The sequence below is a fragment of the Physeter macrocephalus genome, chromosome 20, assembly GCF_002837175.3.
Source record: "Physeter macrocephalus isolate SW-GA chromosome 20, ASM283717v5, whole genome shotgun sequence".
NCBI classification, from domain to species: domain Eukaryota; kingdom Metazoa; phylum Chordata; class Mammalia; order Artiodactyla; family Physeteridae; genus Physeter; species Physeter macrocephalus.
The window spans coordinates 28,011,693-28,038,049 of NC_041233.1; the positions used below are offsets into that span (position 1 = coordinate 28,011,693).

The 26,357-nt window shown below is 40.8% G+C and overlaps 1 protein-coding gene across 17 annotated transcripts in view; it reads right to left on the bottom strand.

The window, feature by feature from the left end:
• KCNMA1 (potassium calcium-activated channel subfamily M alpha 1) overlaps positions 1 to 26,357 on the bottom strand; it is a 761,872-nt gene that overhangs the window by 24,929 nt on the left and 710,586 nt on the right. For 15 of the 17 annotated variants that reach the window (XM_028481438.1, XM_055080890.1, XM_024132102.3 and 12 more), the window contains 2 exons: positions 16,916 to 17,029; positions 12,021 to 12,151 (listed from right to left, as the gene is read on the bottom strand). The exons of the other annotated variants lie outside the window; for them this stretch is intronic. In XM_028481438.1, coding sequence (XP_028337239.1) covers positions 12,021 to 12,151; positions 16,916 to 17,029 — 245 coding nt within the window. The remainder of the gene's footprint in view (positions 1 to 12,020; positions 12,152 to 16,915; positions 17,030 to 26,357) is intronic. 17 annotated transcript variants of the gene reach the window in all.

Below are 26,357 nucleotides of genomic sequence, written 5' to 3' on the forward strand. Positions count from 1 at the left end.
GATGAAGAGTGGCCCCCGCTTGCCGCAACTAGAGAAAGCCCTCGCACAGAAATGAAGACCTAACACAGCCAAAAAATTAATTAATTACTTAATTTTTAAAAAATGGGTAGATCTCATATTAAGTGTTCCTATCACAATAAAAAAAAGCAATAAGCTGTAGAACTGAAAATCACACATACACACACAAAAAAATGTGGAATTAAAACTAAGAAAATCACCTGAACAACTACATAGAGAAATGTGCAGAGATTTCCTTCCTTCCTTTCCCTTTCTTTCTTTCCTTTTTTTTTTTTATGAGAATGCTGGTTGAGGAAAGACAACAGAGGTCAAACTGATAAATAGCAAGTGTTCACAAATGAAAGTTGTAAACAAAATTCAAACAGGTAAAGATGAGCAAGCAAGCAAGGAAACAAATGGATACAACCTGTCCTGAGCTGAAGAATGAACTGAGGATGAGGATGAAGATGGTTCACCGAGTGAATGCAGCCAACACCTAGACCTGTACTAGATGAACATTTGAATTTAAAATAGTAAAGGAAAAAAGTGACCTAACACAATGCTGTAAGGAAAAAAAAAATGTACAAGATCAAGTTAGCCAGAGACTTATCTAGGAAAGAGCTATATCAACTGAGTTTTGAAAGGACACATTTATTCCAAGAATTCTACACATAGCTAAACTGTTGATCATCTGTGAAATCAATAGAAATATTTTTTATCTCTAGGTACCTAAGCATTTATAGATTTACTTCATTTAAAAAATACTCGGAAACAAAAATCATCTTCCTTCAAGATCTTTTTAAACTTTTAAAAATTAAAAAATGTGCAAATTTTGTTTAAAAATACTGGTGAAATATATTAAAACATGGAATTTAATAAAGGATATATTACTACAAAACTGAAGGCAAATGTCAAAAGTAATTCTTGAAAGAAAAAATATGACATAAAATTATCTATTAATACAGTAATATTAAATTATTTTTAAAAGTCAGAAAAATGAGGTAGGAGAAAGAGGATGAAAGTTGACATGTAAATTCCCTGATCTTATAGAGGGAGGAATCAAGAGCTACTACATTTTTGTAGATAATAATACTAAGAAAATATAGTTTCAAGTATATTTATAGAGTGTCTGGTAACCACTAACTAGAGTTAAAAATAGAATGTATAATTTTCACATCACTAGAGAAAAGAAGCATACAAAATATAGACCATGTACCCAAAGACAGATAAAGACACAATTATAGAATCATAAAGCATAATGCAAAATTTTAGCATTGTAGTTTATATAACTAAACATAAATGAGCTAAATGATTTGATGAAAGGGCAAAGATTCTCAAACTTGTTTAAAAACCAAAATCAAACTCTGGTGTCTCAGAGATAAAGAGGAAAAAACAAAACAAAACAGGCAAAGAAAAGTATATTTAAAGGGAAAAATTTTAATTATTACATTAAACGACTTAACTATGTTCATAATTAAAATTTACAATAAATATATAACATATTTATGGAGAAAATATTATAACTGAAATATAGACAGCAAAACTAATTAGCCATTATAGCAAATTAAACATGGACTGAGAGTCATATGTAAAATTGATATGTGAAATATCATTCTGTTTCTTGTTTTCACAGCTCAAAGAGACCAAAATATAAGGAAATGAAGGATGTAATAAGAGTATTTAGTAGATTTGTGCTAAACTTCGTAACATTTTAGATAGCATCCAAACAATAATTACAAAGTATGATCGATGGCCCAAAGTATAAAATCTCAATATATATAATAAAGTATAAGCTGTATGGTCTATACTTTTAAAATAAATAGAGTAGTAGGTACAAAAGTAAATATCCCAACACTTCCAAGATTTTTAAAAAAGTATCCTAAATAACTGTGGGTCAAGATGGAGATCAAACTCAGAATACAGAGTACTAAAAATTAAAGATTATTTGAAAATGACATATAAAAATGTCATGGGGCTTCCCTGGTGGTGCAGTGGCTGAGAGTCCACCTGCCGATGCAGGGGACACGGGTTCGTGCCCCGGTCCGGGAAGATCCCACATGCCACGGAGTGGCTAGGCCCGTGAGCCATGGCCGCTGAGGCTGCATGTCCGGAGCCTGTGCTCCGCAACGGGAGAGGCCGCAACGGTGAGAGGCCCGTGTACCGAAAGCCTGTGCTCCGCAGCGGGAGCGGCCACAACAGTGAGCCGCCCGCGTATAAAAAAAAAAAAAAAAAATGTCATGGATTGAGGCCAAAGCTACAGAGACAAATTCAGAGCCTTAAATGCTTTTATTATTAAATATGAAAGAATTTCAGCAAATAATTCTAAGTATTAGAAGAATTTTTTGTTGTTCTTTTTTATCTTAGAAAAACAGAAGGATGAAATAATAAAGCATCAATTAATGAAATAGTAAGAGGATATTTAGTGAGTTTAGTGAGTTGATATGTTTTTAAACTTGATAAAATTATGCTAAATTGCCTCTGGAAACAGTTTATGAAATTGTCCTCTGAGGTATTATAATAAATATTAAAGATTTTATAACTAAACAGTGTAGGCAATATTAAAAATGAGAAGATCAACCAGAATGGATTGAAAATCAGGGCCTTGGGCCAAATCCCGACTGCCACCTGTTTTTTTTTTTTTAAATAAAGTTTTATTGAGACCCAGACATGCCCATTTGTTTACTAAAATGCTTTACTAAAATACTTTCAGCTTTTGTGCTAAAATGGCAGAACTGAGTAGTTCAACAGAGTCTGTACAGCTCTCAAAAGCCTAAAATATTCACCATCTGGCCCTTTACAAAAAAGTTTGCTGTTTCATTTCTTAATATGATAAGGAAAGCATAATGCACCATGGAGAAGGGATGTTTACTCAACAAATGATTTAGGGGAACTTGGTTACCTGGAAAAAAATTTTTTTCAACAATATGGTAATGATTAAGTAATGATACACTTATGTGACTTACATTGTACAGATATTAATATTATGCTTTCAGAGCATGTTACATGACATAACATTAAAATATTCAAAAAGCAGGATCCAAAAAACACTATGATCTAAAACTCATGTTAAAAGTGCAGACTGCCACAGATACAGTTATAGCTATGTAAAAATATTTAGTATTATATAAATACTAAATACTTAGTATTATGTAGTATTATGTTATAGTTATGTAAAAATATTATGTATTTAGTACCCCCAAATTTTACATGGCGATCAATTCCTGGTAATAGAATTCTGATTTTCATCTTTTCCTATAATTTTATTTATTTTATATATTTTCTACTATGAAAATATATTTATTCTAAATTTCTAAAAAAGGCAGTAAATGGAATTTATACAACTCAGTAGCCAAAAAAACCCCCAAAATTTGATTAAAAAATGGGCAAAGGAACTGAATAGACATTTTTCCAAAGAAGATATTCAAATGGCCAACAGGTACCTTAAAACAGGGGTCCGCAACCCCTGGGCCGTGGACCAGTACCCTTCTGAAGCCTGTTAGGAACCGAGTCGCACAGCAGGAGGTGAGTGGCGGGCGAGCGAGCGAAGCTTCATCTGCCGCTTCCCATCGCTCACAGTACCGCCCGAACCATCCCCTCTACCCCACCCCCCACCCCCATCTGTGGAAATACTGTCCTCCACGAAACCGGTCTCTGGTGCCAAAAAGGTTGGGGACCACTGCCTTAAAAGATGCTCAACATCACTAATCATTAGGAAAATGCAAATCAAAACCACAGTGAGATATCATCTCACACCTGTTAGAATGACTATTGTCAAAAAGACAAGAAATAACAAGTGTTGGTGAGGATGTGGAGAAAAGGAAACCTTTGTATGCTGCTAATGGGAATGTAAACTGATACAGCCATTATGGAAAACAGTATGGTGGCGCCTCGAAAAAGTACAAACATAGATAGCTACCATATGATCTGGCAATTCCACTTCTGGATATATATCCAAAGGAAATGAAGTAACTATCTCAAAGTGATAGATATCTTTTGTACCCCACGTTCACTGTGGCATTATTTACAATAGCTAAGACATGGAAACAACCTAAGTATCCAGTGAGAGATGAATGGATAAAGAAAATGTGGTATGTATACAATGGAATAATATTTAGCCATAAAAAGAAGGAAATCTTTCCATATGCAACAAATGAATCCTGAGAGCATTAAGCTAAGTGAAACAAGTCAGAGAAATACAAATATTGTATACTCTCACTTATATGTGAAATCTAAATAAAATGGATCTTACAGAAACAGAGAACAGATTGGTTGTTGCCAGGGGCAGGAGGTACAGGTTGGGGAAATGAGTGAAGGTGGTCATAGGATATAAACTGCAGTTATATAATTAATAAATTCTGGGGACATAACGTACTACACAACATAGTGCCCGCACTTAACAATACCATATTGAATATTTGAAAACTGCTCAAGAGAGTAGACTTCTCAAGTTCTCAGCAACAATGACAACAAAAAATTGCTGGTGAAGTGATGGATTAATGAACCTTACTGTTGTAATCATTTCACACTTACATAATGTTATAAATCAATTATATCTCAATAAAGTTGGGAGGGGAGAAGGAGGTAAATGTTATAAAATAGTTAAAGGCAAAAAATACAGCCACAAACAACCTGATGAAAATATAGCTGAATATTTAACCAATCTCAGGATACCTGATGAGTTCTCTTGTTCAGCAAGCACTTTTTAGGCATAAAAACTATAGAAGAATTCACAAAAGAAAATATGCATTTACATGGTTATACACACAAATTAAAATTATGTGTACTTCAGAACTACCATAAACACAATTAAAGGGCCCCCTAAGGAAAATGATAATCAGTGCCCGCTAAAGTGCAAGAGATGGCATCTACACACCAGTGATGGTAGTTCAACTGGTACAATTGTTTCTGGGGGATAATCTGGCAATGTCTACCAAGAGCTTTAAATATGTTCACATTTATTAAAAGCCCGGTAAGTTTACCTCAAGATAATAAGTTGCTTCTTGCTCAAAGACTTACGTACAGTAACCCTCATCACAGGGTTAATTATTGTTATAATAAAAAAATTAAAAACTGAAATGCCCCACAATAGATAATGTTTAAGTAGATTCTGGAACAACCATATGTCAGAGTCTCAGGAAGTCCTATGGAGGTCTTGCAGTGATACCCAAGAATATGACATGATTAAACACTCTGAGAAAAATAATAACCGAAAAGAAAAAAAACCAAGATATAAAACTGGGTGATTCCACATTTATCTACCCATCTGGAAGGAAATATACCAAAATACTAAGCATGCTGATCTTTGGGTGTTGGAAATATGGTTTGTTTAAATTTTCTTCTTTATATATATCTGAGTTTTCAAAATTTTCCAACTGAACATGAATACATTGTCTAAGGAAAACACAGTCAATGGTTCTTAAACAAAGAACACTCTAAGTTCTGCTCTGCTACGGTAAGTCAGGAAGGTCATCATGAAAGGCTATTGTTTCGTCAAATCTTTAGGATTTGACCTTAACATGTTTCCCCTTCTGTGTTGAAATCAGTTACACTGAAACAGCATAATCTTTTCGATCAATCAGTCGCTGACATTTATTGAGCACCTACTAATCCCTGGATCTTGGTTTGGACTGAAATTGTATGCTACTCCAAGAGTGTGTCACTTTCAAAATTGCCCATCAAGGGGTATAATTTCAGGGTGGGTCAGAGCATTTTACAGGTCCCTGAAAAATTCTGGAACCACTCATGACACTGAACACAGTTCTCTGCCCCCTGAGCTGGGACTATATCCCAGATCTCTCTCCTTTCTTTTTTCATGCAGGCATCAAGGAGCCACAGTACTTTGGGCCACAGTACCTGCTGTGGTAGAGAATAGTGATGTCTGTTAGCAGAGCACTCTTGCTCCCATTTTGATGCCCCAATATTCAGCTGCAGGGAAGTACTTTGAGCACTGCATATGGGTATGCTCTGAGCATGTTTCAAGGTCTCTTTGTGATCTGAGCAACTCAGTGGAAAGACAATGCTTCTCCTGAAAAAGGATGTCCAGTCAGCCATTTTGGAGGGCACACATTTCATTATGGGGCCAGGGTACCACTCACAGAGTACAGAGCAGTCTGCAATTAAATATCACATCTAGCGCTTTCTGCCTAGGAAGTGACTGTTTCAGCATCACGGGGGCAAACCAGGTGCTAGGACTTCAAATGCCAATCATCAAAGACTATTCCTGTGCAGGATGTGGCAGCTAGAATAAACCTCTCTGCAACTCACCTGACCCAGAAGGCACAATTCTTTTCTGGGTTAACAGAAACACTAGATTGAAGAAACACAGAATTCTGTAATAGGTAGGTGTGATCCTTTGCCTCCTACGCTTTTGTACTGCTAGTCTTTTGTGTGCCCTACCATAGCCCATGTTCACTATGCCTGTGCTAGAGTCTCACATAGAACCTCCAACCCTGGCGGGACTAGTCTTCAGGGATGCTTTGGCTAGAGGCCTTTGCAGTGGCTGTTCCTGGGTCACATGTTTGTTGGGGAGTTTAAGAGAACGGAGTTCTCCAGGGTCCTGCTCAGTGCCTGGGATCCAGGGACCTGTGTAGTCTAAGGAATATGGGGGTCCGTCTTCCTAGTGCTAAGGTCAGGCTTCCACATCGGGTCAGGGCAGCCTATCATCTAAGTATGGCAACATGGCACCCCTGGATCTATGTATAGACTTCAGAATTCAGCTGCTCTAGTCTAAAATCCCTGCTTTGCCTTTCAATAGCTATGAAAATAGGAAAGTTGCCCAACTTTTCTAGGTCTCGGACTCCTCATCCATATAACAGGGATTAAAACAAAACAAAACAAAACCCAGATTACAGGATAGTGTTAAATGAGATAGTTTGTGTAATTCTAATGCACAACAAATACTCAGTAAAGGATTTTTGTTTATAAAAATAACGACCAGCTAATGGTGCAACCAATTTAGAAAATCCCTTTCGCCCTGTGCCTCTGCGTTCTCAGCTCTAATATCAGAGAGCTGGCCCAGATCACATGTGTGACCCCTTAGCCTCTAAACTTCGGGGATTCTCAGATTCTGTTAAGTAGACAGAATATCAGATATTGAGGAAACCCAGAAATGCTGCGGAAAGGACCAGCAGACAACACCAGGGAAATCTGAGCCCGCAGCGCCATCTAGCCTGCTCCACGGAGGCCCCTCTGCGCCTGATTCTCCAACACGCTGGAGCATCTTCCTCTTTCTATTTTTTTGAAGTATAATTACCAGAGCTTATGTTTCACAGTTAATGCTGTCAAGCCTTTTAAACTAATTGGTCTTTTATAGAAAATTTAACTGAAAATTAACACATCTTTTAATAACATTGCCTTAACTTTAATGGCACTTTGCCTTTCGTTTATAATTGCTCTAAAATTGTCATTTTCCATGTCATAGCTGCCATTTTTTATATTTGCTAGTTTTCATGGTGTAGATTTTTATTTTTAGTATTTTTCTTTCATGAGGGATGAGAACTATTTGATTTTCTTTTCCATCCCAGGCCTGCCTGGCCTGATGTGACAGCAGGGGCACATTCTGAGTCCATTTGCCATGCTGACAGCGGTGCTAGCTCATCTGTTGCACGGTGGACCATGGACTGTCTGTCTCCTTGTGCGCTAGACTGCCTAAATGGTGGCTCTTGAGTGGAGTGTAAGGAGTAGAGCCACAGAGGAAGAATTTGTTTATGTAACTGATGTCACATGGTACTGGGCTGCCTGAGAACTCAGCCTTCTCCTAATGCGATGTAACTGACATCACATGGCACTGGGCTGCCTGAGGACTCAGCCTTCTCGGTAACGCACCTCAAGGGTTCAGCCCTTCATGCAAGTACAGTGAAGAGAGTAAATCATGTGGTTCATCTTCCAGATGGTCCTATTCTCCAGTCTCACCAACATAAGTTCAGTTATTTCTGGAAGAGAGGCCAGCTCTCTGCCTTGGAAAGCTAGTTACCCTCACCCCCAGCTGCTCTCTTCTGATTTTCAGTGTCAGCTTCCAAGTTATCTTCTAAGACAGCTTTACTCTGACCACTGTGGCTAAAATGGGTCTCCACACCCATTCAAACTATTTTATGTTCTTCAAATTAGTTATCCTTATCTGATATTATTCAGGTACCCACTGACATAGCTACTGTCACTTACCTAGTGACTGCCCACTAGAATGACAGTTCAAACCACATGAGGGCAGGGTCTTTATCTTTCTTCTTCACTGCTGGATGCCCAGCATGAATAATAGTGCCTGGCATTTAGTAAGTGCCCAATAATGTATTGATTAATAACAGTAAATGCATATAGAGCTTGCCATGTGCTAAGCACTGCACTCATTACTCATTCAATCATCTCAACAGTCCTATGAGGTAGGTACTACTATTATTCCCATTTTAAAGATGACAAAACTAAGGCACAAAGAGGTTACGGTTATACAACCAGTAGGTGGCAGTGCTGGGATCCACGTGCAAGCAGTCTGGCTCTTGAGCCCCTGACTAATTTTTTCTTTCTAGGGAGGGTCCAGGTAGAACTCAAACTGGGGTGAGGGTAGGGGAAAGTGGGTGCTGTGTGGAAAAGAAATCTGAATACTCATGAGCCAGTTTTACCAAGAGGCTTCCTTTCATCTTTTTCATGTGTGTACGAGCGTCAAGCTGGATCATTCTGAAAGAAACATTTCTTGTGTTCTTCTTCTTAGAGGCATACACCCATAAGCATAATTATTCCCTCTCATCATGTGTTTCTGCTGTTGATTTGCAGGGAACAGCCAGGAGGCCATGTCTGCAACATCCCTAGCTGTTCTAGGAATGCATGTGATGAATCAAAACATTATTCTTTTTCACAAATGAAGCAGTAAGCAGCAGGAGTTGAATTATGAAGGACAATATTCAGAGAGTGTTTAGACACATGATTAAATGGCAATTTGGGGAGGAGCGCTAGAAAAAGGAGATCACAGACATCTGAAGAGATGTGCGTGTGGATGTAGCGATATTGCTTGTAAGCGAATGCCTGAGATGGAAGCTTACCTCCAGCTCCGGCTGTTTGGAGTCTCACTTTCTCAATTTATATCCCTGCCAACCCTTTTAGTTCCTTCTAGTTACTGCCTTGGTACTAGATAATCTCCTATCTTTTTCATAAATTAGGGTTGGGGTGGAATGCCAAGAAATCACAAGTAATCAGAAGGTCTAGATCCAATTGGGTCTGTTGAACCAGATCCAATTTGAGACCTCACTGTGGAACTTGTTTGTCCTAGACAATGAAAACAAGGCCTGGAATAAGTGGATAGGCATTTTGAGTAATGATGTGAGAAGTCACAACAGTGGATCAGTTAAATAGGTCTTGCTTCAACACTTAAAGCAGGTTGATTCACATTATTGTCCAAAATAATATGGTCTGCAATAATAATAACGAAGCGCTTTGTACAGTTCCGGACCCTCAATAAATTATGCTGCTGTTGATCATGACAAGGACGGTTACTAGATTCCTGACACCGCTTTTTCCCAGGCTGGAATTGAGAAGTGCTGCTTTGCTAGCAGACTACTGTATTCATACATGCCTTAGCCACCTTCTCCCAAACATTTTAGTTTGCATTTCAGAGGAGATTAGAGACAGATTTTTTTTAAAAAATGTCAAACCAATCCACTTTGATTTCTCAGCTGAGTTTCTCTCTCCAGTGATGCTATAGAGAGAATGGTGCAACTCAAATCTAGATGTGCCACTCACTCCTACCCCGTGGCCACAGTGTGCCCCCTTGACTGTGTAGAGGTGAAGTGCTTTGGTGCCTAAAAACAGTTTTATTCCTTGGAACCAGGGCTGGCTTCATGGGTGTGTGGCCTGCCTTGTCACCCAGGGCCCGTATGCTCAGAAGAGTCCCTCATTTGGTTCAATGCTCTGCTGTCACCATTTTGAAATTCTTAGTAACTTATGAAAAAGTAGGCTTTCCAATTATGTAGCTGGTCCCACCTGGAATATACAGCATGTCTGATCTGTGGAAACAATTTTGTAAGTCTGGATTTTTAAAAATTTGGATCGAGTATTTTACAGTTCTGAAAAAAATCGACTATAAACTGTTCCATCATCTTTTAGTGAGAACAGTCTTCTGAAATCTGTCTGATTAGGATCAGAAATAAAATGAAACTTCTGAGGAGATGAATTACAGAAATCTGCTTGAAAGTGGACTTGGAGACTGCGAGGACTATTACAGAGAATACAGCACTGTAATAAGCACATCCGGTTGCTTCCATCATGCCCTCTGGCCTGCTTAGGGAGGTTGCCCAAACTAAGCCCAACATCACTGGCAGATAGAAAGGTGAGGCTCAGTAGCCTCAGACCATGAGAAAGGTCGTGAGCCCTGGAAAAGCAAGACGGCCTTCAGTAAGGACTGCTTTCTCTCCTTCTTGGCTTGGCAAAAGCAGTGGGATGGCATGAAGCCCAGTCAACCTTAATTCAGATGAATGTTGTTTCATATTTATTTTTAAATCTATAATTCTGATTTTTCACTAAGATATGCTTGTAGTTGGACCACATTCAGGAATATAGAATAACCTAAATTAGTCTTTAAAAGCTTTATGTTTTTTCTTTCCTCAAATAGAGGTCCTTCTGGGATTAGCTTTAATGAATAGATGAGAATAATGCACAATTAGCATATCAGTTGTTTAACACATGCAGGAGAATAGCCTTCTTTTTCTTTTCTTTTTTTTTTTTTTTTTTTTGAGAATAGCCTTCTTAAGCATTTGAAGAAATATATGTGTATAAAAACTCTCTGGGCTATGTTTATGGTTTTAATGGATTCAATAAATCTCTTTTTTCGTGGTTTCTCCAAAGGTCAATTTTTATCCAGCCTATGTCTGTATTTATAAAAAGAGTGAAGTTGAGAATTCCTAAATAAAAAGACTTTTCTATACAATAAATAAAGCCACTCAGTGGGAACACTTCATAATCTCCATTCTAGTCTGCTTTGCCTTTTGTAGCTCAAGATGGCTTCTTTAAGACGGGACCTACTTTTTAATTGTCATTTGATTTTGGTCTCACAAGTGAAAACACAAATGCCTTGATTGTTTGATGCGTATCAAGTTATAAAAGAAACTGAAGATGCTTTGGATGCCTGGGCCAGCCCACCCTCCTCTCTCTGCCACCACTCTGCGCCTTCACTGGGGCAGAGAACAGGCCAGGCCTTGCCTCACACCCACGCCTCGCCCAGGACTGAGTCTCAGTGACTGGCAGTGACCTAGGAGACACCTTTGACACTTTGTCCTCTTCCGCCTTTGCTCATATTCAATCTATTCCCAAGTCCTCTCGATTTTACTGACAAACACCACTCAAACCCATCCACCTTCCTCCAGCCCCGAGGGCTCTACCCTACTCCACGCTACGAGAGCCCCTTACTCAGCCCCTTCCTGCTGCCATCTTGCCTCCTGAGCCATCCTCCACCTACCTGGCCCAGGCAATCCCCTCAAAACATAAACCTGATCACATCACTTGCCAACTTAAAACCCTTCAACGCCTCCTCACTGCTCTTGAGAAAGACCAAAAACATGAAAATGGTTTTCGAGGTCCTGTGGGTCCAACTCTGCCTTGTCCTCCCCTTCCCCTCTCTCACTGAGGTCCAGTGACCCAGGCTTTCTTTGCCTTCTTTGAGCCTGTCAGGTACCCTTCTCCCCACCAGGCCTTTACCTTTGCTGTCCTTCTTTGCGGGATTCTCTTCCCCATAAAATCTCCCATCTTTATTGCTCAGATCTTGACATAAAATATATATTCTTTCTTTGGAGAAATCTTTCTCTGATCCCGAGACCACATCAAGTGCTTACCTATATTTACTCATAGCCTTCCTTGCACTTTCAAGAATTTATAATCAGACGGCTATCTGTGTGCTAATTTAAATAACATCAGTATCCCCTTCCAGACGGCAAGCTTGGTGTGGTTCGGCTCTCCAGGGTAGTTCAAGCTCCAGCCCATGCCTCTCATGCATTGGAGGCTGGAGGCGCTCTGTCCCTGGGTCCCCGTGTCCCCCACCTACTCACCGCGCTCATGAGTGAATCCAGGACGCTGACGGCAAACGCTGTCCCACATGCAAACGGCTGCGTGAGGTACAGCTCTGTGTCGGGGTCATCGTCATCGTCTTGGTCCAAAAACTGAACATTAGTATCGTTCACTAGGAAAAGCGTAAAGTAAGAATTAGATCAAAAGACCACATGCGGGCAGCAGAGTCAGAGAAAGAGCAGGCTACTGGTTTAGAAACACTGAAGTCACTGAAAAGGAAAGAAAAGCATGGGAGAAGCTGTTGATGGAGCTCAAGGTGGGGGCCGGTGGGACTCAATGGACTGCTCCGAGGTGCTTGGTCAAGGTTCCTAGACCTGGAGAGCAGTGACGTCAAGCAGACGTGCTCCACGGCAGGCTGGTGGAGCTGGTGGACAGTGCTGGTCAATTCTTTGGTATAGTTTTAGATCGTGACGAAAAACACTCTGAAGCGTTTTTTTGGTAGCTAAGTCCTTTGAGAGGTGGACATATTTCAAGGATGAGGAGCCATGAGTAGCCATGCTGGGATGGGAAGTTTAGCCACAAGGGAAAGAAAGCAATTTATTGAGAGCGAAGAGCAACAGATTGGGAGCACAGCAAAGGCAAATAGCAAGGAATCCACCCTCTGGCACCACCCACAGCCTGCCCGGGGCAGGGGGACGGGTCTGGGTAGTGCCTGGTGTCTGGCCCTTAATCCAGGCCCAAACCCAACAAGTCCTGTTCAATACAAAGGACGAACCCCTGGCTGTCTTCGGCTGCTTGCTGACAAAGATTTGCTCTGCATTCCGAGGTGCTTGGGGATGCCCACGTTCTCCCTTTTCCCTCCTAAACAGCTCAGTCTTTTATGTGCTTCAGCTCAAGCAGACGCAGCATTTGATGTTGTATTTCATTTCCATCTGAGGATTCCTCAAGGACTCCTCTGGCACGCACGTGCAGACTGATTGGTTGTGTCACGGAGATGTCTTTAACTTATTAAAAATTAAATGACAAATTAATTTCCATTCCCATCTTGGCATCAGAAATTATCAGTTTTGCAGAGCAAGTAATGGAGGGGAAAGTGTGTGGTGGGGGAGGAGATGAGCGCTTGTGATTTCTGGAATAATTATGGTGCTTTTAGGAAAAGAATAGATGAGGTTTCCTTTTTCTGATTCCTTTCTAAAGGTATCAGCAGCTAATTCTCTTTCCTAGAGTTATTGTTTTAATTTTTTTTTTCCATAAGGAACTTTTGGGATAACTTCTTTTTTTGTTGTTGTTGTTTTTAACTTCTGTTTGTTTATTGTATGACGCAGAATAAATGATAATAGGATAAAAGGCTGGGCATGGAATTATTTTTAAATGACACTATCTTGTTTCCCTAGAGGAAGATCCTAATGGGGGAAAATCTTTGCTCTCTGTTCTGCCAACGTTTATCATGTTTGGGTTTCCACTATCCTCGCAGTGCTTGAGCTACTGGCTAGTGAAAATGCAAGGACCTGACAACTGGGCTTTGAATCCAGGCCCTGTCATTAACTCCCCTGAGCAAAGCATTTTATCATTCTACACCTTAGTTTCTCTCTCTGTAAAATGGGGGAAATATTAGTAGCTCTCCTGAGGCTGTCAGGAGGCTCCTATGAGATTCTGCTTGGTGAACCTGGCCCGGCACCTTGATAAACGGTAGCTGCTCTCATGATTTCACATTCTGTCCATGTTCTGTTTACACTATGAAAATTCCCAGCTTCCCTTTGCCCTCTCAGAAGCACGTAAATACGGCCTTGCTCAGGGATCCTGCCAGGGTCACGCGGTAGCTTTTCCTCTCCTCCCTTCGTTTACCCAGAAGCATGCTGTGGGCCACAGTTTAGTCTTCCTGCTTTGTGAATGGGAAAATGTGAACCTGGGACAAGATACAGAGGGACCTGGTTTTAACTACCTGTTAGAGCTGAGGAGGGCATACACACGGACACCGCCTAAAGGAAATGTCGGTTACCTCTTCTCATGACGATGGGGAGGGCTTGGTAGACTTGACAGATGACTGGAGAAGGTCAGCCAGCTAGGGATTCAAGTCTGTGGGAAAGAACTCCAAGGCAGGAGCCAGGGTTCTGGGTTACCTAGTCTCAAAGGGAGAGCAGCCGGTGTTACCCGAAACCTATTTCACGGGACAGGAATTATGTGGGTGCTAAGAGGTGATGAAAACAGTCACCCCAAAATGTTTGTGATCAAATACAACTGGGAAACAGGTTAAATAACTTCAAACAGATTTCCTTCTTGTGGAATTTCTAGGAAGCCTGGACCCACTAACATCAATTGGGACTCCCCAGGTGCGTGAAGACTAGAATATACTATACAGTTTAAAAAACTTGTTTGACCTTGCGCCATCTGTGTTTTTTAAAAGGCATTTTACCGGCCTAGTGTAATGCAGAAGACATCTCAGAACATGTAGGTAAACAGTAAATATTTGTGGGGATGGGGGAGGTGAGGTGGTCAGAGGATGACGGTCTGAGTGCTAAAGGCAGTATGACGAGTAGGAAAATTGGGCTTAAGGCAGAAGGTGAGGGTGATGTGAACATATGGAAGGTTCTCTGAGCTCATAAAAGAAATCTGGTGGGGGACAAAGGCTTCAGGAGACTCAATTACGCTAACTGAATACTTCAATTGTTGCCTCAGATTGGGGGCACCACGCTTTTTCTTTTCTACTAGTCACAAATAAAGATATCCCAGTTAGCTGGCAGCGCATGAATTCCAAATAGACAAAAAAATTCCTGGCAGTGGTGATACTGAAATGCTGCTGAAGTTTTCTGAGACAGAGATGTCTGGATGAATTTTCCCACCAGAAGTCTGGGCCACACAAGCTCCCTGGGTCCCTTACCACCCTAAGGTTCCGAGAAGAGCAATCCAGAAGCCTACGCTTTTAACCAACTTCTCTAAACATGAAAAAGACACCTGTCCTACTGTTAGAAACAGAAAAAAGTGTGACACTCCTTGACCTGAGTGAATTTGTCCTGATAAATAGCTACATCAACAATAATGCTGTGCTGAATCGTGGACAATTTACTCCTTTGTTTCCAGACACCTGGCAAGCAAGATTACTGTGTTAAAAGCCTGCTCTATTATTTTGAAATATATTTTGGGGCCAAGAAAATGGCATGTGAGTTTCATTTGTGAGCTATCTGAAGGCAGATGATCCCTACCTCTCGATCTACCCTCCATCGAGCAGCACTTGCTTTCTCTATTTAAAAGATCAGTCCCCAGTTCTGAGACCTGCTGCTGATGGGTGCTTTTCATAGAGTTATTAACCAAGTCATGGGGAATCGTGGAAGAGCCTGACAAATGCCATCACGACCACAGGCCTTCATCTTCTAGACGAGTCTGCTCCGAATCTCCCAGAGAGGGCTCTGGGCCAGCGGAGTTGGGGGTTAGAGTGCAGGGCTGGGCCTTGGTGGCTGCTAAGCTCATCCTTTGCATCCTTTCTTAAGACCTGGCTTTAGTAAGAAAGGGTCCCCTATGAGCTGGCTGCTTTTATGGCTTCAGAACCAGAGCTTCTGAGAAAGGGCTGAGTAGGAAAAAAAAAAGGCAAATAAAGTCAGAATAAAGGAAAATAAACAGCTGGAGGGAAGGCACCGTCTTAGGTTTCTTATCTTAAAATTTTTATATTTCTCCCTTGACTTCCTCTGAGAGCTGTGAAGACATGTCAGTCAAACTGACAGTGTGTTGGAAGAGGAATAGAAGGGAGAAGGTGGGAGGGGGAGCCAGGGAGACACATGGAAAAAAAAAAAAGAAAAAAAAGGCCCAAGCCAAAGAAAATGAATTAGAGCAAAGATGCTTTGGAAACAACTGCCAGGTCAGATGGGTGTGATCAAAGGTTTACTGATGCTGTGTGGGGAAAAAATCATTAAGGAAGGCTAGAACAAGACAGTCGATTCCAACCAGAGCCACAAATAAAACACATTCAAAGCAGTGCCATGGGGTAGCCTTTCCGTTACAGCCGGTGAAATAAAAAACAAGCTGATGATAGTTGGAAACACGAACCACAAAACAAAAGGAGATACTGATGTGAAAGAAAACAGTGCTTCTTACCCAGTTCAGTTATCATTAGAATGTGCGTCCCACTGTTTTTTTCCTGATTGACTGATACCAAAGGCAACTTGCCAGGTTTAGCTAATGGGATACAGCAGTTAAGGGTTGGGGAAAGGGAGTGGAGGAAAGTACAGAAAAAGAGAAGAGTGAGGGAATAACAGAGGAGACATTCTCAAGTAAAGGGACCCAGGACCACAGGTACTTAGTGTTTATCTTCGGGGGAAGAGACCACGTAGCAGTTTTGCAAATTCACAAATAGGAGCAGGGAGTGCCATGGCCAGGTTAAAAGCTGGATCCCACTGGCCAATGATTGTGGCCCTCAAAACCCCATCACTTTTTGGACCAGAGCGGCAGTCACTGAAAATGGCCTTTAGCTGAAAATCTCAACTAGAATAGATGAAATGTAAAATTATCACATATTAGCCCAATGTTTCTACGCAGTTCTCAAAATGGGGTTGGCTTAGACCTGAGGCTTTGTACCTCCAGGGAGGGACCTTCCACAGATGCTTCCAATGAGAAGCACTGGAAAAAATCCTTGGACCATACCTTTCCTCCCTTCCCCCAGCTTCCCTAATGTATGCCCCAATCTCAAACCCTTCATCTCACGCTCCTTTGAAAACAGTGACCAGCATAAGGAAACTATCTATTCACCTCAGAGGAAAGATAGATCAGTTTTCCCTTGGGTCATCTGTCATATTTCTACCCATACCCTTCTCCAATCTCCCCCCAGACAAACCCCATTAGAGCCTACCACACTGAAAGAGCTAAGACTCAGGCCAACCTCCTTATATCCTGCATGGTCGGAAAAGAGGACCAAAAAAATCCACCCAAAGCTGACATTCACTCCTACCTAGTTCAGTGATGATGGGGATGTTGACCCCAGTTGTGATGGAGGGCTGGCGTAACATGCCATGTACCGGGCTGTTATCCGGAGAGGATCTGTCCATTCCTGGAGGTGTGAACCCTAGTGGGAAGGAAAGAGAGGAAAAAGAAAAATCAGAAATGTGGAAAATTTGGAAATGATGAAAGTACAGTGTATATACACAATAAAAATGTAACATATGCATTATTTACAAGTCAAAAACTAACACTCCCAGGATAAACTCTGATGAGTTGTTTTCAGAAGAACAAAGTAGGAGACCATTATAAAAAATTCTAACCCACTAACCAGTCTTTACACACCAATTGTTGATCTTGCTCACAGATTTTTGTTCCCTTCCTCCTTCAGGCACACATGAGGATTGTACCTCTGTGCCTCCTTGAAGTTAGATATGACCACGTGACATAGGAAATGCCCTGGCCCATGAAAAGCAAACAGAACAACGCATATCATCACTTCTGGTACAAGTATTTGACTTGCCATCTCTCTTCCCAGGCTGTGGCAACAGTGGGAACACGGGTTACTATGGAGATGAAGGCTGGGCAGCAGTCCTGGACAGTAGCCCAGACACACAAAGCATTCTGGGTGAAAAATCAATCTCTGTGGCTTTAAGCCACTGAGACTTGTTTTGTTGTTGTTCGTGTTGTTGTTGTTACCACAGCATAACCTAACCTATCCTGACTGTTATCTTAAACCAATTGATTACTTATTCTCTTGCCAGTGAGGGACTTAAACCTGGGCCTTTGACAGGGTTCTGGCCAAGGGGAAGTGGGAGGAAATCGGCCTGGGGGTTTGAGGAGATGTTTCCTTGCTCTTAAAAAATATCACATGGAAAGAGATTCTCTTTTGATCCACTGGACATTGCTTTTGTGTCTGTAGTACCTGGAACTGTAGCAGCCGTCTTGTAACTAGGATGGGTGCCAGCTGAGGACAAAGCCAACTTAATGAATTGGCTGAAGTGAATGATAAAAAGACTGACTGATAGGAAGAACTGTCCTTAGTTCCTGAATTAACCAGCCCTAGAATCAAAACCAATTGATCTCAGGGTTTCTTACTACATGAGATTTTATACATTTATAAGTGAGATTATAATATAAAATGTGGTAATGAGCTTTTATATATATTATACACATAATAATGAGATTATATATAATGTCTATGTATATTTATGTATTTTGTATTAAATATTTATATATACACAATATATGTACAACTATATATTTTTATATATGTGTGTGTGTGTGTGTGTATTTATTTTCCCACCTTTTGTTTAAGCCAAACTGAGGAGTTTTTTTTACTTGGAGCTGAAATCATCCTGACTGCTGCATATGCCACCTGCTTATAGTGGACCCTTGAACTTCCAGTGTGCTTGACACAGACTCCATAAGGTAGATGTGGGCACAGTAAACTGGAGAGTAGCCTACTTGTTCTGACTTTTGCAGTTTGGGCTTCCTTGGGTCTCAGACCCAAATCTCAATACATATTAGAATAAGCTTGGCCCAACCATATTTTCAAGTTTAGGGAGGGTGAGAAAGCATCCCAGCTAGGCCAAATAGCTGCCTCTTTAAGGAGGTACATAGCCATATAAACATGATACATTTATTTTCTTCATACATTCTTTTGGTGAAAATTAATTTTGCCACGTGGCAAGTGGCACCGCCAGCTCCACACTGGCTGCCATGCCCAATTGCCTTCCCCACCTTATAGAACAGGCAGACAGAAGTTCACGTTCTCTTTGTTTTCTCTTCTTTGCCCGTAGTGGATGGCTACCTGGGCTCACCAATGGATTAGGGAATTACAGATACAGTCACTTGCGAAGTTTCCAAGAACAAATTTCCGAAGATTGTGTGACCAGATTAGTGACTCTCTCTGGTAATGCGACAAGACTGGGTTGTTTCTGGCATGAAGGTATGTGTGAATCTTTATCTACCAGGAATGAAATGACAGGTGTTCATAATTGCCTGTTGCTTTGGAAGTACATCATGCATGAAATGCCAGAAAACTATAAACGAGTTTTTCTTTTTTCTGCTCTCCTGTGTATAAATTTCATCGGAGTGTCATATTTTCAGAAAGAAAAAAAAAGTTTTATTTACCATTCACTCCCTGATTGCACTTAATTTTATTCTTTATACTGATACCCTGTGCACACGGTAAGTAACTTTGAATGACAGTATAGTGTCCATCTTTCTAAACTTTGGAATGTGTGTTTTTCAGCCAACCATGTAACCAAGAACACGCAATTGAAATACTTGCTGTTTTCTTCCCCTAGAATAGTGAAGGGGGAAAACTAAACTGTTTTCATCAGAAGTTTCATTCAAAAGCATGAAAAACTGCAAGTGACAGCCGTGCAGATTCAGTGGATGTGACGTTTTTGAATTTCTTCAAGTTGACAAGTAAACACCTTAAATCGGTAATGCTATATGCATAATACATGGCCTGTATTTTGACATCCATCATCAAATGCTGACTTGAGAAAATACGGGTTTGTACGTCAAGGACCAGCACCCATAAAACAGGTAAAAACGCAGGTCACACGGTATTAGGAAAACTGTATTTCATTACAGAACCGGCAACAAACCAAAGCATCCTTTTATTTTATCTTATTTAAAGATTCCGTTTTCAGCTGTGAAAAGACTCAATTCCTTTGCATGAAACCTTCATTTAGAAATGACATGCTTGCCTCATCGGCCTCTTTCATTTTGCTTTCATATTCCATTTTCCCCTTCAGTCGCCAAGCCTGGTTCCATTAGCATCTGCAACTGACAAACTATGGTGGATGTCCAAAGACATCTCTCCATTAAACGTCTTTCTCTCTCCTACACAGGACCCCAAGAATGGGGTGATTTTGTTGGAAAGAAAACTTCAGCAATGATAATGTCACTTTTTATTTTGCTACTTTTAGAGCCACACGTTTTTATAAGCAAAGGCAGAGATAACAGAAATAGATTTTATCTTTTTTTTGCCCTTCCTGAAGAGTTGTGTTAAAGAGGAACAGAATTTATTAGCATTGTTTCATTCTTAGAGATCCTATAATGGGAAACTTGTGGCTTGAAATGGCAGAGCAGACCCAGATTCCCGAAGTGGCCTTGGAAAGAACAGAAAATCAGGCACCTTCCTTCCAAAGAGAAGAGGCAATCGGCCTTTGGTGCCATTTGATGGCATCTACCCCATTTACCATAGCAGCTGTTAATAAAGGGGCAGGTCTAAATGGTATCCAGGTCCCTGATGGTCTTCCTCCCCATCCCTTTGTTAGCTGCAGTGGGTACATCTTTGGTTGAATTTTAAGTCCCTCTACATAAAGCAGTGCTTCAGTTCTGCATGTGAAAGCGCTGGCACATGGAATATCCTCCAGGGACCCTGATCTACAGCTAGAGGATAGTGAAACTGGGAAACGCTCCTTCCGTTAGTTGAACTAACACTCGGGAAGTTAATTTTAGAAACAACCACTTATTTTGCCAGAAGAGATGATGAAGAATGTTGGCATTGGAGAGATGGAATCAGAAGTTCTCAATCAGGAAAAGATTCAAGTTTAATTAACTACAACCCAAGCTCTTACCAAGATGGCCTCCTGGTTCTTTAGATGTATTCCCTTTCCTCTCTGTTGAGCATGGACATGGGAGGCAAGTTTTGGGCTAAAGATAACTTTAAAGACTACCTGAACTCCTTACACTGAAAACCCCTCCCCATTTCACTCTTCAGGGGCAGATAGGATGGGCTTACTTTACTTGTTCTATTCCTTTGGCATCAGGCAGAAATGGGCCCAACATTGCCCCCTGCCAAGCATACTCGCTCCATATGCTGCAGGAGGACTTTAGGTCAAAGACTAGGTTTTCTATTTCTTTAAACATCCCAGGTTGTCTACAAAATGCCTGGCCCACAGAGAAGAAACGGAGTGGAATAGCTAAGAGCATGTGCTTTGGAGTCAAGAGGTCTTAGGTTTAAATTCTAGCTCATCTACTTATAAGCCACATAACCATGAGCATAGCACAGACTCTCCAAACCTCTGTTCCTTTGTCTGTAAGCTGGAATTACCCACTATACAGGGCAGTTGTGAGAATAAAATGAAATAGTATATTTAAAACATTTAGTACAATGCCTGGTATGAAGAAAAAATACTTTAAAATGTTGACTACCAACGTTAATATTTTACTCAGTACACACTAAATATTCTGGCTAGGAAGAGCATCCACTGCCTCCCCCTTCCCTATGGATAAAGACCTGAGGTAGCTTTTGGTAGAGATTTTTAAAAGAATTTTCACATAGAGAAAAATCCTGGAAAATTAATGGGAAGGCAATAGCAGTGTGGATATATTTTGGTAGAAATAATCAGGTCAATCCAGTGATAAAAATACAGCCTAAAGTACTTAAGGATGGAGTATTTTGGATATTGGATGGCTAGGATTTTCTTTAGGTATGTTGAAAAACTGGTGTCCAGTCTTCATGAAAGAAAGGTTCTTAATGCCTTATAGCAACTGCAGACTCTCTAGAGTCTTCTGTTTTCTAGACCTAATTTCCCACTTCCTTTAATTATTTAAGGACATAATCTTTCTTCTTTTGTTTCTCCGGCTTTTGAAACGGTTTTCACTGCTCTCTATATTCTTTTCCAGAATTTGTGTTCTCAACCATCACCACGGTTGGGTTCAGCTGAACCAAATCTGTAGTATCTTATTTTCTTTTTTATGATTGGTTATTCAACGGCAGGCAGCACTTGGCCTGTGTCAGGGAAGTTATTGGAAGGTTAAGTGACCTAGAGTTAAATTTGACAAGGGCATTTCAGTTTGGATGGCTTCACATGAAAGAATTTAACACAAACACTTGACCTATTCCTAAGAAGTTCAAGGAGAAGAGGCTCGGGAATAACAAGATCACGAAGGTTTCATTTTTTAAAGTAATTGTTTTGGGTACCTGCTGCATGCATGCATACAGACGTAGCATCCAAGGAGCACCTGTGGTTACAAGCAAAGAGAGGCTGTGACTCAGATAAGATCTACCAGAGGGCATGGCTAGAAAAGGGTTCCAGGGTAATGTAGTTGTGAGTGCATTTGAAAATGAGAAAGACTCAATGTCATGGTCTCTGTGAAACTCAAAGCAAAGGCAAGAATGTTCTGGATCTAGACTGACTAAGGTAATTTTGAGAATGAAGAAGTCAGGCTTAAGTAGAACCTTAAGAAAAAAATAGCAAAATCCAACATTTACTGAGTGCTCAGCATGTACTAAAATCTGAGCATGTTTTAACTTTAGTTCATACAGCCATCCTATGTAGATACTGCTATGTTACAGATGAGGAAATTGAAGCACAGCAGAGTTAAGCAACTTGACCCAGCGCATACATTTAGGAACGAGCAGATCTAGATCTCAGCCCAGGTAAATTGGCTCCAGAGCCTCCTCTAAGTCACCATGGCATATTCCTTCGTATTATGTGCCAAAGCTGCAATAAGGGTTTTTTCACGGGCCACCTCATTTATTCCTCACAACAACCCTGTAAGTACAGGAACTGCTAATATTACCATTTTGTAGATGAAGAAAATTAAGATTCAGAGCAGTCAAATAACTTCCTCCAACACCCCAGCTGGTAAGTGGCAGATCTGGGGGCTACAGTCAGACAGTCTGACTTCAGAACCCAAGGATTACCGTGCTCCATGCTGCCTTCCCTCTGTGTGTGATGGTCTCTCTTTCTCATGTGCTGAGCTTGGCAGGCAAGTCTGAGGCCTGAGCCAGTCTCACTCTTTGACTGTTTTCACTTTTAAACAATAGCAGATAACAGCTGGGACCCACTGTAGTTATGCTTAACTTGCTTTGGTATGGTAGCATGCACAACTCAGTACATATGATAAATGCTTTATTACAGTATTTTTCCGTGGGGGAAAACACAAAGTACTTTCTAAATCTTCCCTAGTTAAATCGCCAAGCTTTTCCAGGGAGAGAGGGAGATGGAAATTCTTATAAATCACCTCCCCTAAAATAGATGGAGAAATGAAGGTAAGTGCCTCCCCACCCCCACAGATTTTACATAAAGGAATTGGTTCAAATGGTGGGGCAAATTATCTTTTATTGTGTGCATATAAATGATGGTTAGAAATCCATATGCTATGTTAAACGAGAGAAATAAATTAGGCAGAGTCATCTAGGTTTGCTGAGACAGGTATTCAATATGAAGTTGTAAAAGGGAAAGATCACCGTTAAAAATGATCTATAAAGGCATGTTAAAATCAAGAGACACATCTCATATTACATCATCTAGGAGATGAATTAAATTTCCTGTTAACGCCAGGAAAAAAAAAAAACCCAAAGCCAAATGTCAGATGAACTGAAGATCAATAAAAATATTTTGATAAGTAAATGCAACAATGCTACTTAACACATGATTGGTAACTGCTGAAACATAAATTATCCAAATTTCCCATTGCTGCTTATGGGAAAATTATGCAGATTAGAACTTGATTAGGCTTATATCATGAGACCCAATTTGGACTTGTAATCTATTAAGCTCCAATAAATGAGGCATCTGAATAGCTCCCCTGAGCAAGTACAGTAATAGCCACAGCAGTCATTTTTTGTTTTTTTTTTTTGCGGTAGGCAGGCATCTCACTGCTGCAGCCTCTCCCGTTGTGGGGCACAGGCTCGGGACACGCAGGCTCAGCGGCCATGGCTCACGGGCCCAGCCGCTTCGCGGCATGTGGGATCTTCCCAGACCGGGGCACGAACCCGCGTCCCCTGCATCGGCAGGCGGACTGTCAACCACTGCGCCACCAGGGAAGCCCCAGCAGTCATTTTTTGCAGTATGTATTCCAACAAAATTCTTCAGCAGCTGTAGTAAAGAAAATTCCAGGTACAGAAGCATGATTGCCTTCTAACTTGTAGGGGGAAAAATCCACGTGCCCAGGCTTGATTTGGGAAATAGATTTTTTTTAGAAAAGTCTGCAAGAGAAATCCGGCCAAGGGAAAACCTCAGTTGAACCTTGTAATAGATTTTCATAGTAGTTTTCAGTGGCTTTCCAGAAAGTTGGAGTCCTGAGTCATGAGAGCCAGGAGCTGACCAGTGTTGACTCAATAAAAAATGATTATTTATCAAGGCAGAAACTTCTCCTGACACTGCCCAAAGGCTACTCTAACTGAGCACTTTCCACTTAGGAGCTGGAAGTGGTGCCAGCCCCAGACAGGTTGCTGGAGGTCAATGCTGGGAAAGCTGGGGCAGGGAACACCCTTGCCAATTTCAACTGTGTTATATCTGCTTTGTTCCAGGTAACTCATGAGCTTGGAGCTGATCATTGTCCTCTACCCAGAGCCTAAAGACAGAGCTTAGAAATTACATTAATAGACAGTTCTGAGAAACCTAAACTATATCATTTGGGTCTCTTTTTGCCTCTTTACCAATCACTCTGTTAGGGATGCAAGAACTTTGGAAATCTTCTCATAATTACCTCCCTTTTACAGATGAAGAAACTGAGGCTCAGAGCAGCGAAGTTACTGTGTCTAAGGTTGCGGATCAGTTGGTGGCAGAGCCAGGACAGTTGATTCTGTTGTTACGCGCTCCCCTTCAACCTCTTCTCTACATGAGGAACCCATGCCCAGTGTTTGGTGGCGGGTAGGGGAGGGGGGCAACCCTGACTCCACAGGGCCAACAATATGGATCCCCATCATCCTGGACACATGGCTGGTTTAGAGATCCACTTGTCCTCCAAGCTGGGGCCAATCTGTGTTCTCCCCAAGACCTGAGGAAATCGATGCTAAAGATGCTTTCAAAACCACAGGGATGTAAGTACGGGGCTGCTGGTGAGCATTTAGCTCACCAGGGGACAAATGAAAACAGGGCAAATGAATCAAGAGGTAAAGAGAATGAGACAGCTCTGACATCACTCAGGCTCCTGGGCTCAAATGGGCCTAACGCCAGAGACACCCCAGTTGTATGACTTCCTTTTTATTTAAGGCTTTGGGGTTGGATTTCTATCACTTGCAACCAAAATGCCCAAATAGTATAGTAACTGAGAAAAACCTCTGTTCTTTTCTTGGTAAAATGGCTCATGCATGTCTGAGTTTCTACTGAAACAAGTGACTATATCTTCATTCAAGGTTTCTTGTTCACTTCCAGCGACCGTGGACAAGACCTGGGTCAATTTCTTTATTTACAATAAGTAACATTGATATTTTTAACAGTACTCTTTTCTAGAGACTGTATTTAATGAAAGCATTGGGAAGCTGCATAAGGTACTTCCATCTTTTTTAGAGTTTCTGTTCTGGGTCTAAATTAAACCAAAGCAAACTAAACCAACCAACTAACAACCAATCAATCAACCAAAGTTCTCTATAGCTATTTGTCCATTAAGTTTCATAAGATATAGTCAGCACTTAGACAAGTCTCACACACATGAAACAAATATGTTTGCAAGAGTTCTCTCTCCAAGCAGACAGTCTCTTTCCTTAAAGTAAACTTAAAGAGCTTACTGTCCCTAAGTAAGAACCTGTCTCTCAGAAGGGTTGGTGTAAGGAAGGAAGGGGGGGAGGGAGGGAAAGAGGGAGGGAATAAGGAAGGCAGGGGGGAAGGGGAGGAGACTAGTTACAACTCAAACACAGTTAAGGCCACAGATTTGGAAAGAAACCTAATATTCACCTGGTCTAACCTCTTCATTTGTGCAAAAGGTCATGGTGTCATGATGAATTTTCCACAACTTCTCAATTGCCTTTTACCCCCTCTGAATTCATCTTACAACTTAAAAATAAGATGTAATTTGGCGACACAGATCAAATGATTTAAAATTTGACATAGCCTTTGGCCTAAGCAATTTCACTTCTAAAAATATATATACAGCCAAAATTTCTTTATATTAAAGATTTGGTTACAATGGTCTTCATTGGTAGTTATTAAGTAACAGTATTAAAATTAAAACAACCTAAATGTCCAGTTTTAGGAAACTGATTATGTTAAGTATGCATCCACTAAAAATAATGCTGAAAAACATTTCATGATATGGAAAAAATGGTCATGATACAATTTTGTGGAAAAAACAGGTACATACTATTATGTATGATCCATTTATGAGGGGTAAAATATTTATATCTGCAGAAACAAGACTAACGTTAACTTTCTTATGTCCGAATACTAAGATTATAAGGAATTCATATTTGTCTTCTTTTTGTTTATACACAGTTGCCAAATTTTCTAAAAGAAATATATTTCAGAGAGGAGAGAAGATGGCGGAAGAGTAAGATGTGGAGATCACCTTCCTCCCCACAGATACATCAGAAATACATCTACACGTGGAACTGCTCCTATAGAACACCTACTGAACGCTGGCAGAAGACCTCAGACCTTCCAAAAGGCAAGAAACTCCCCACGTACCTGGGTAGGGCAAAAGAAAAAAGAAAAAACAGAGACAAAAGAATAGGGACGGGACCTGCACCAGTGGGAGGGAGC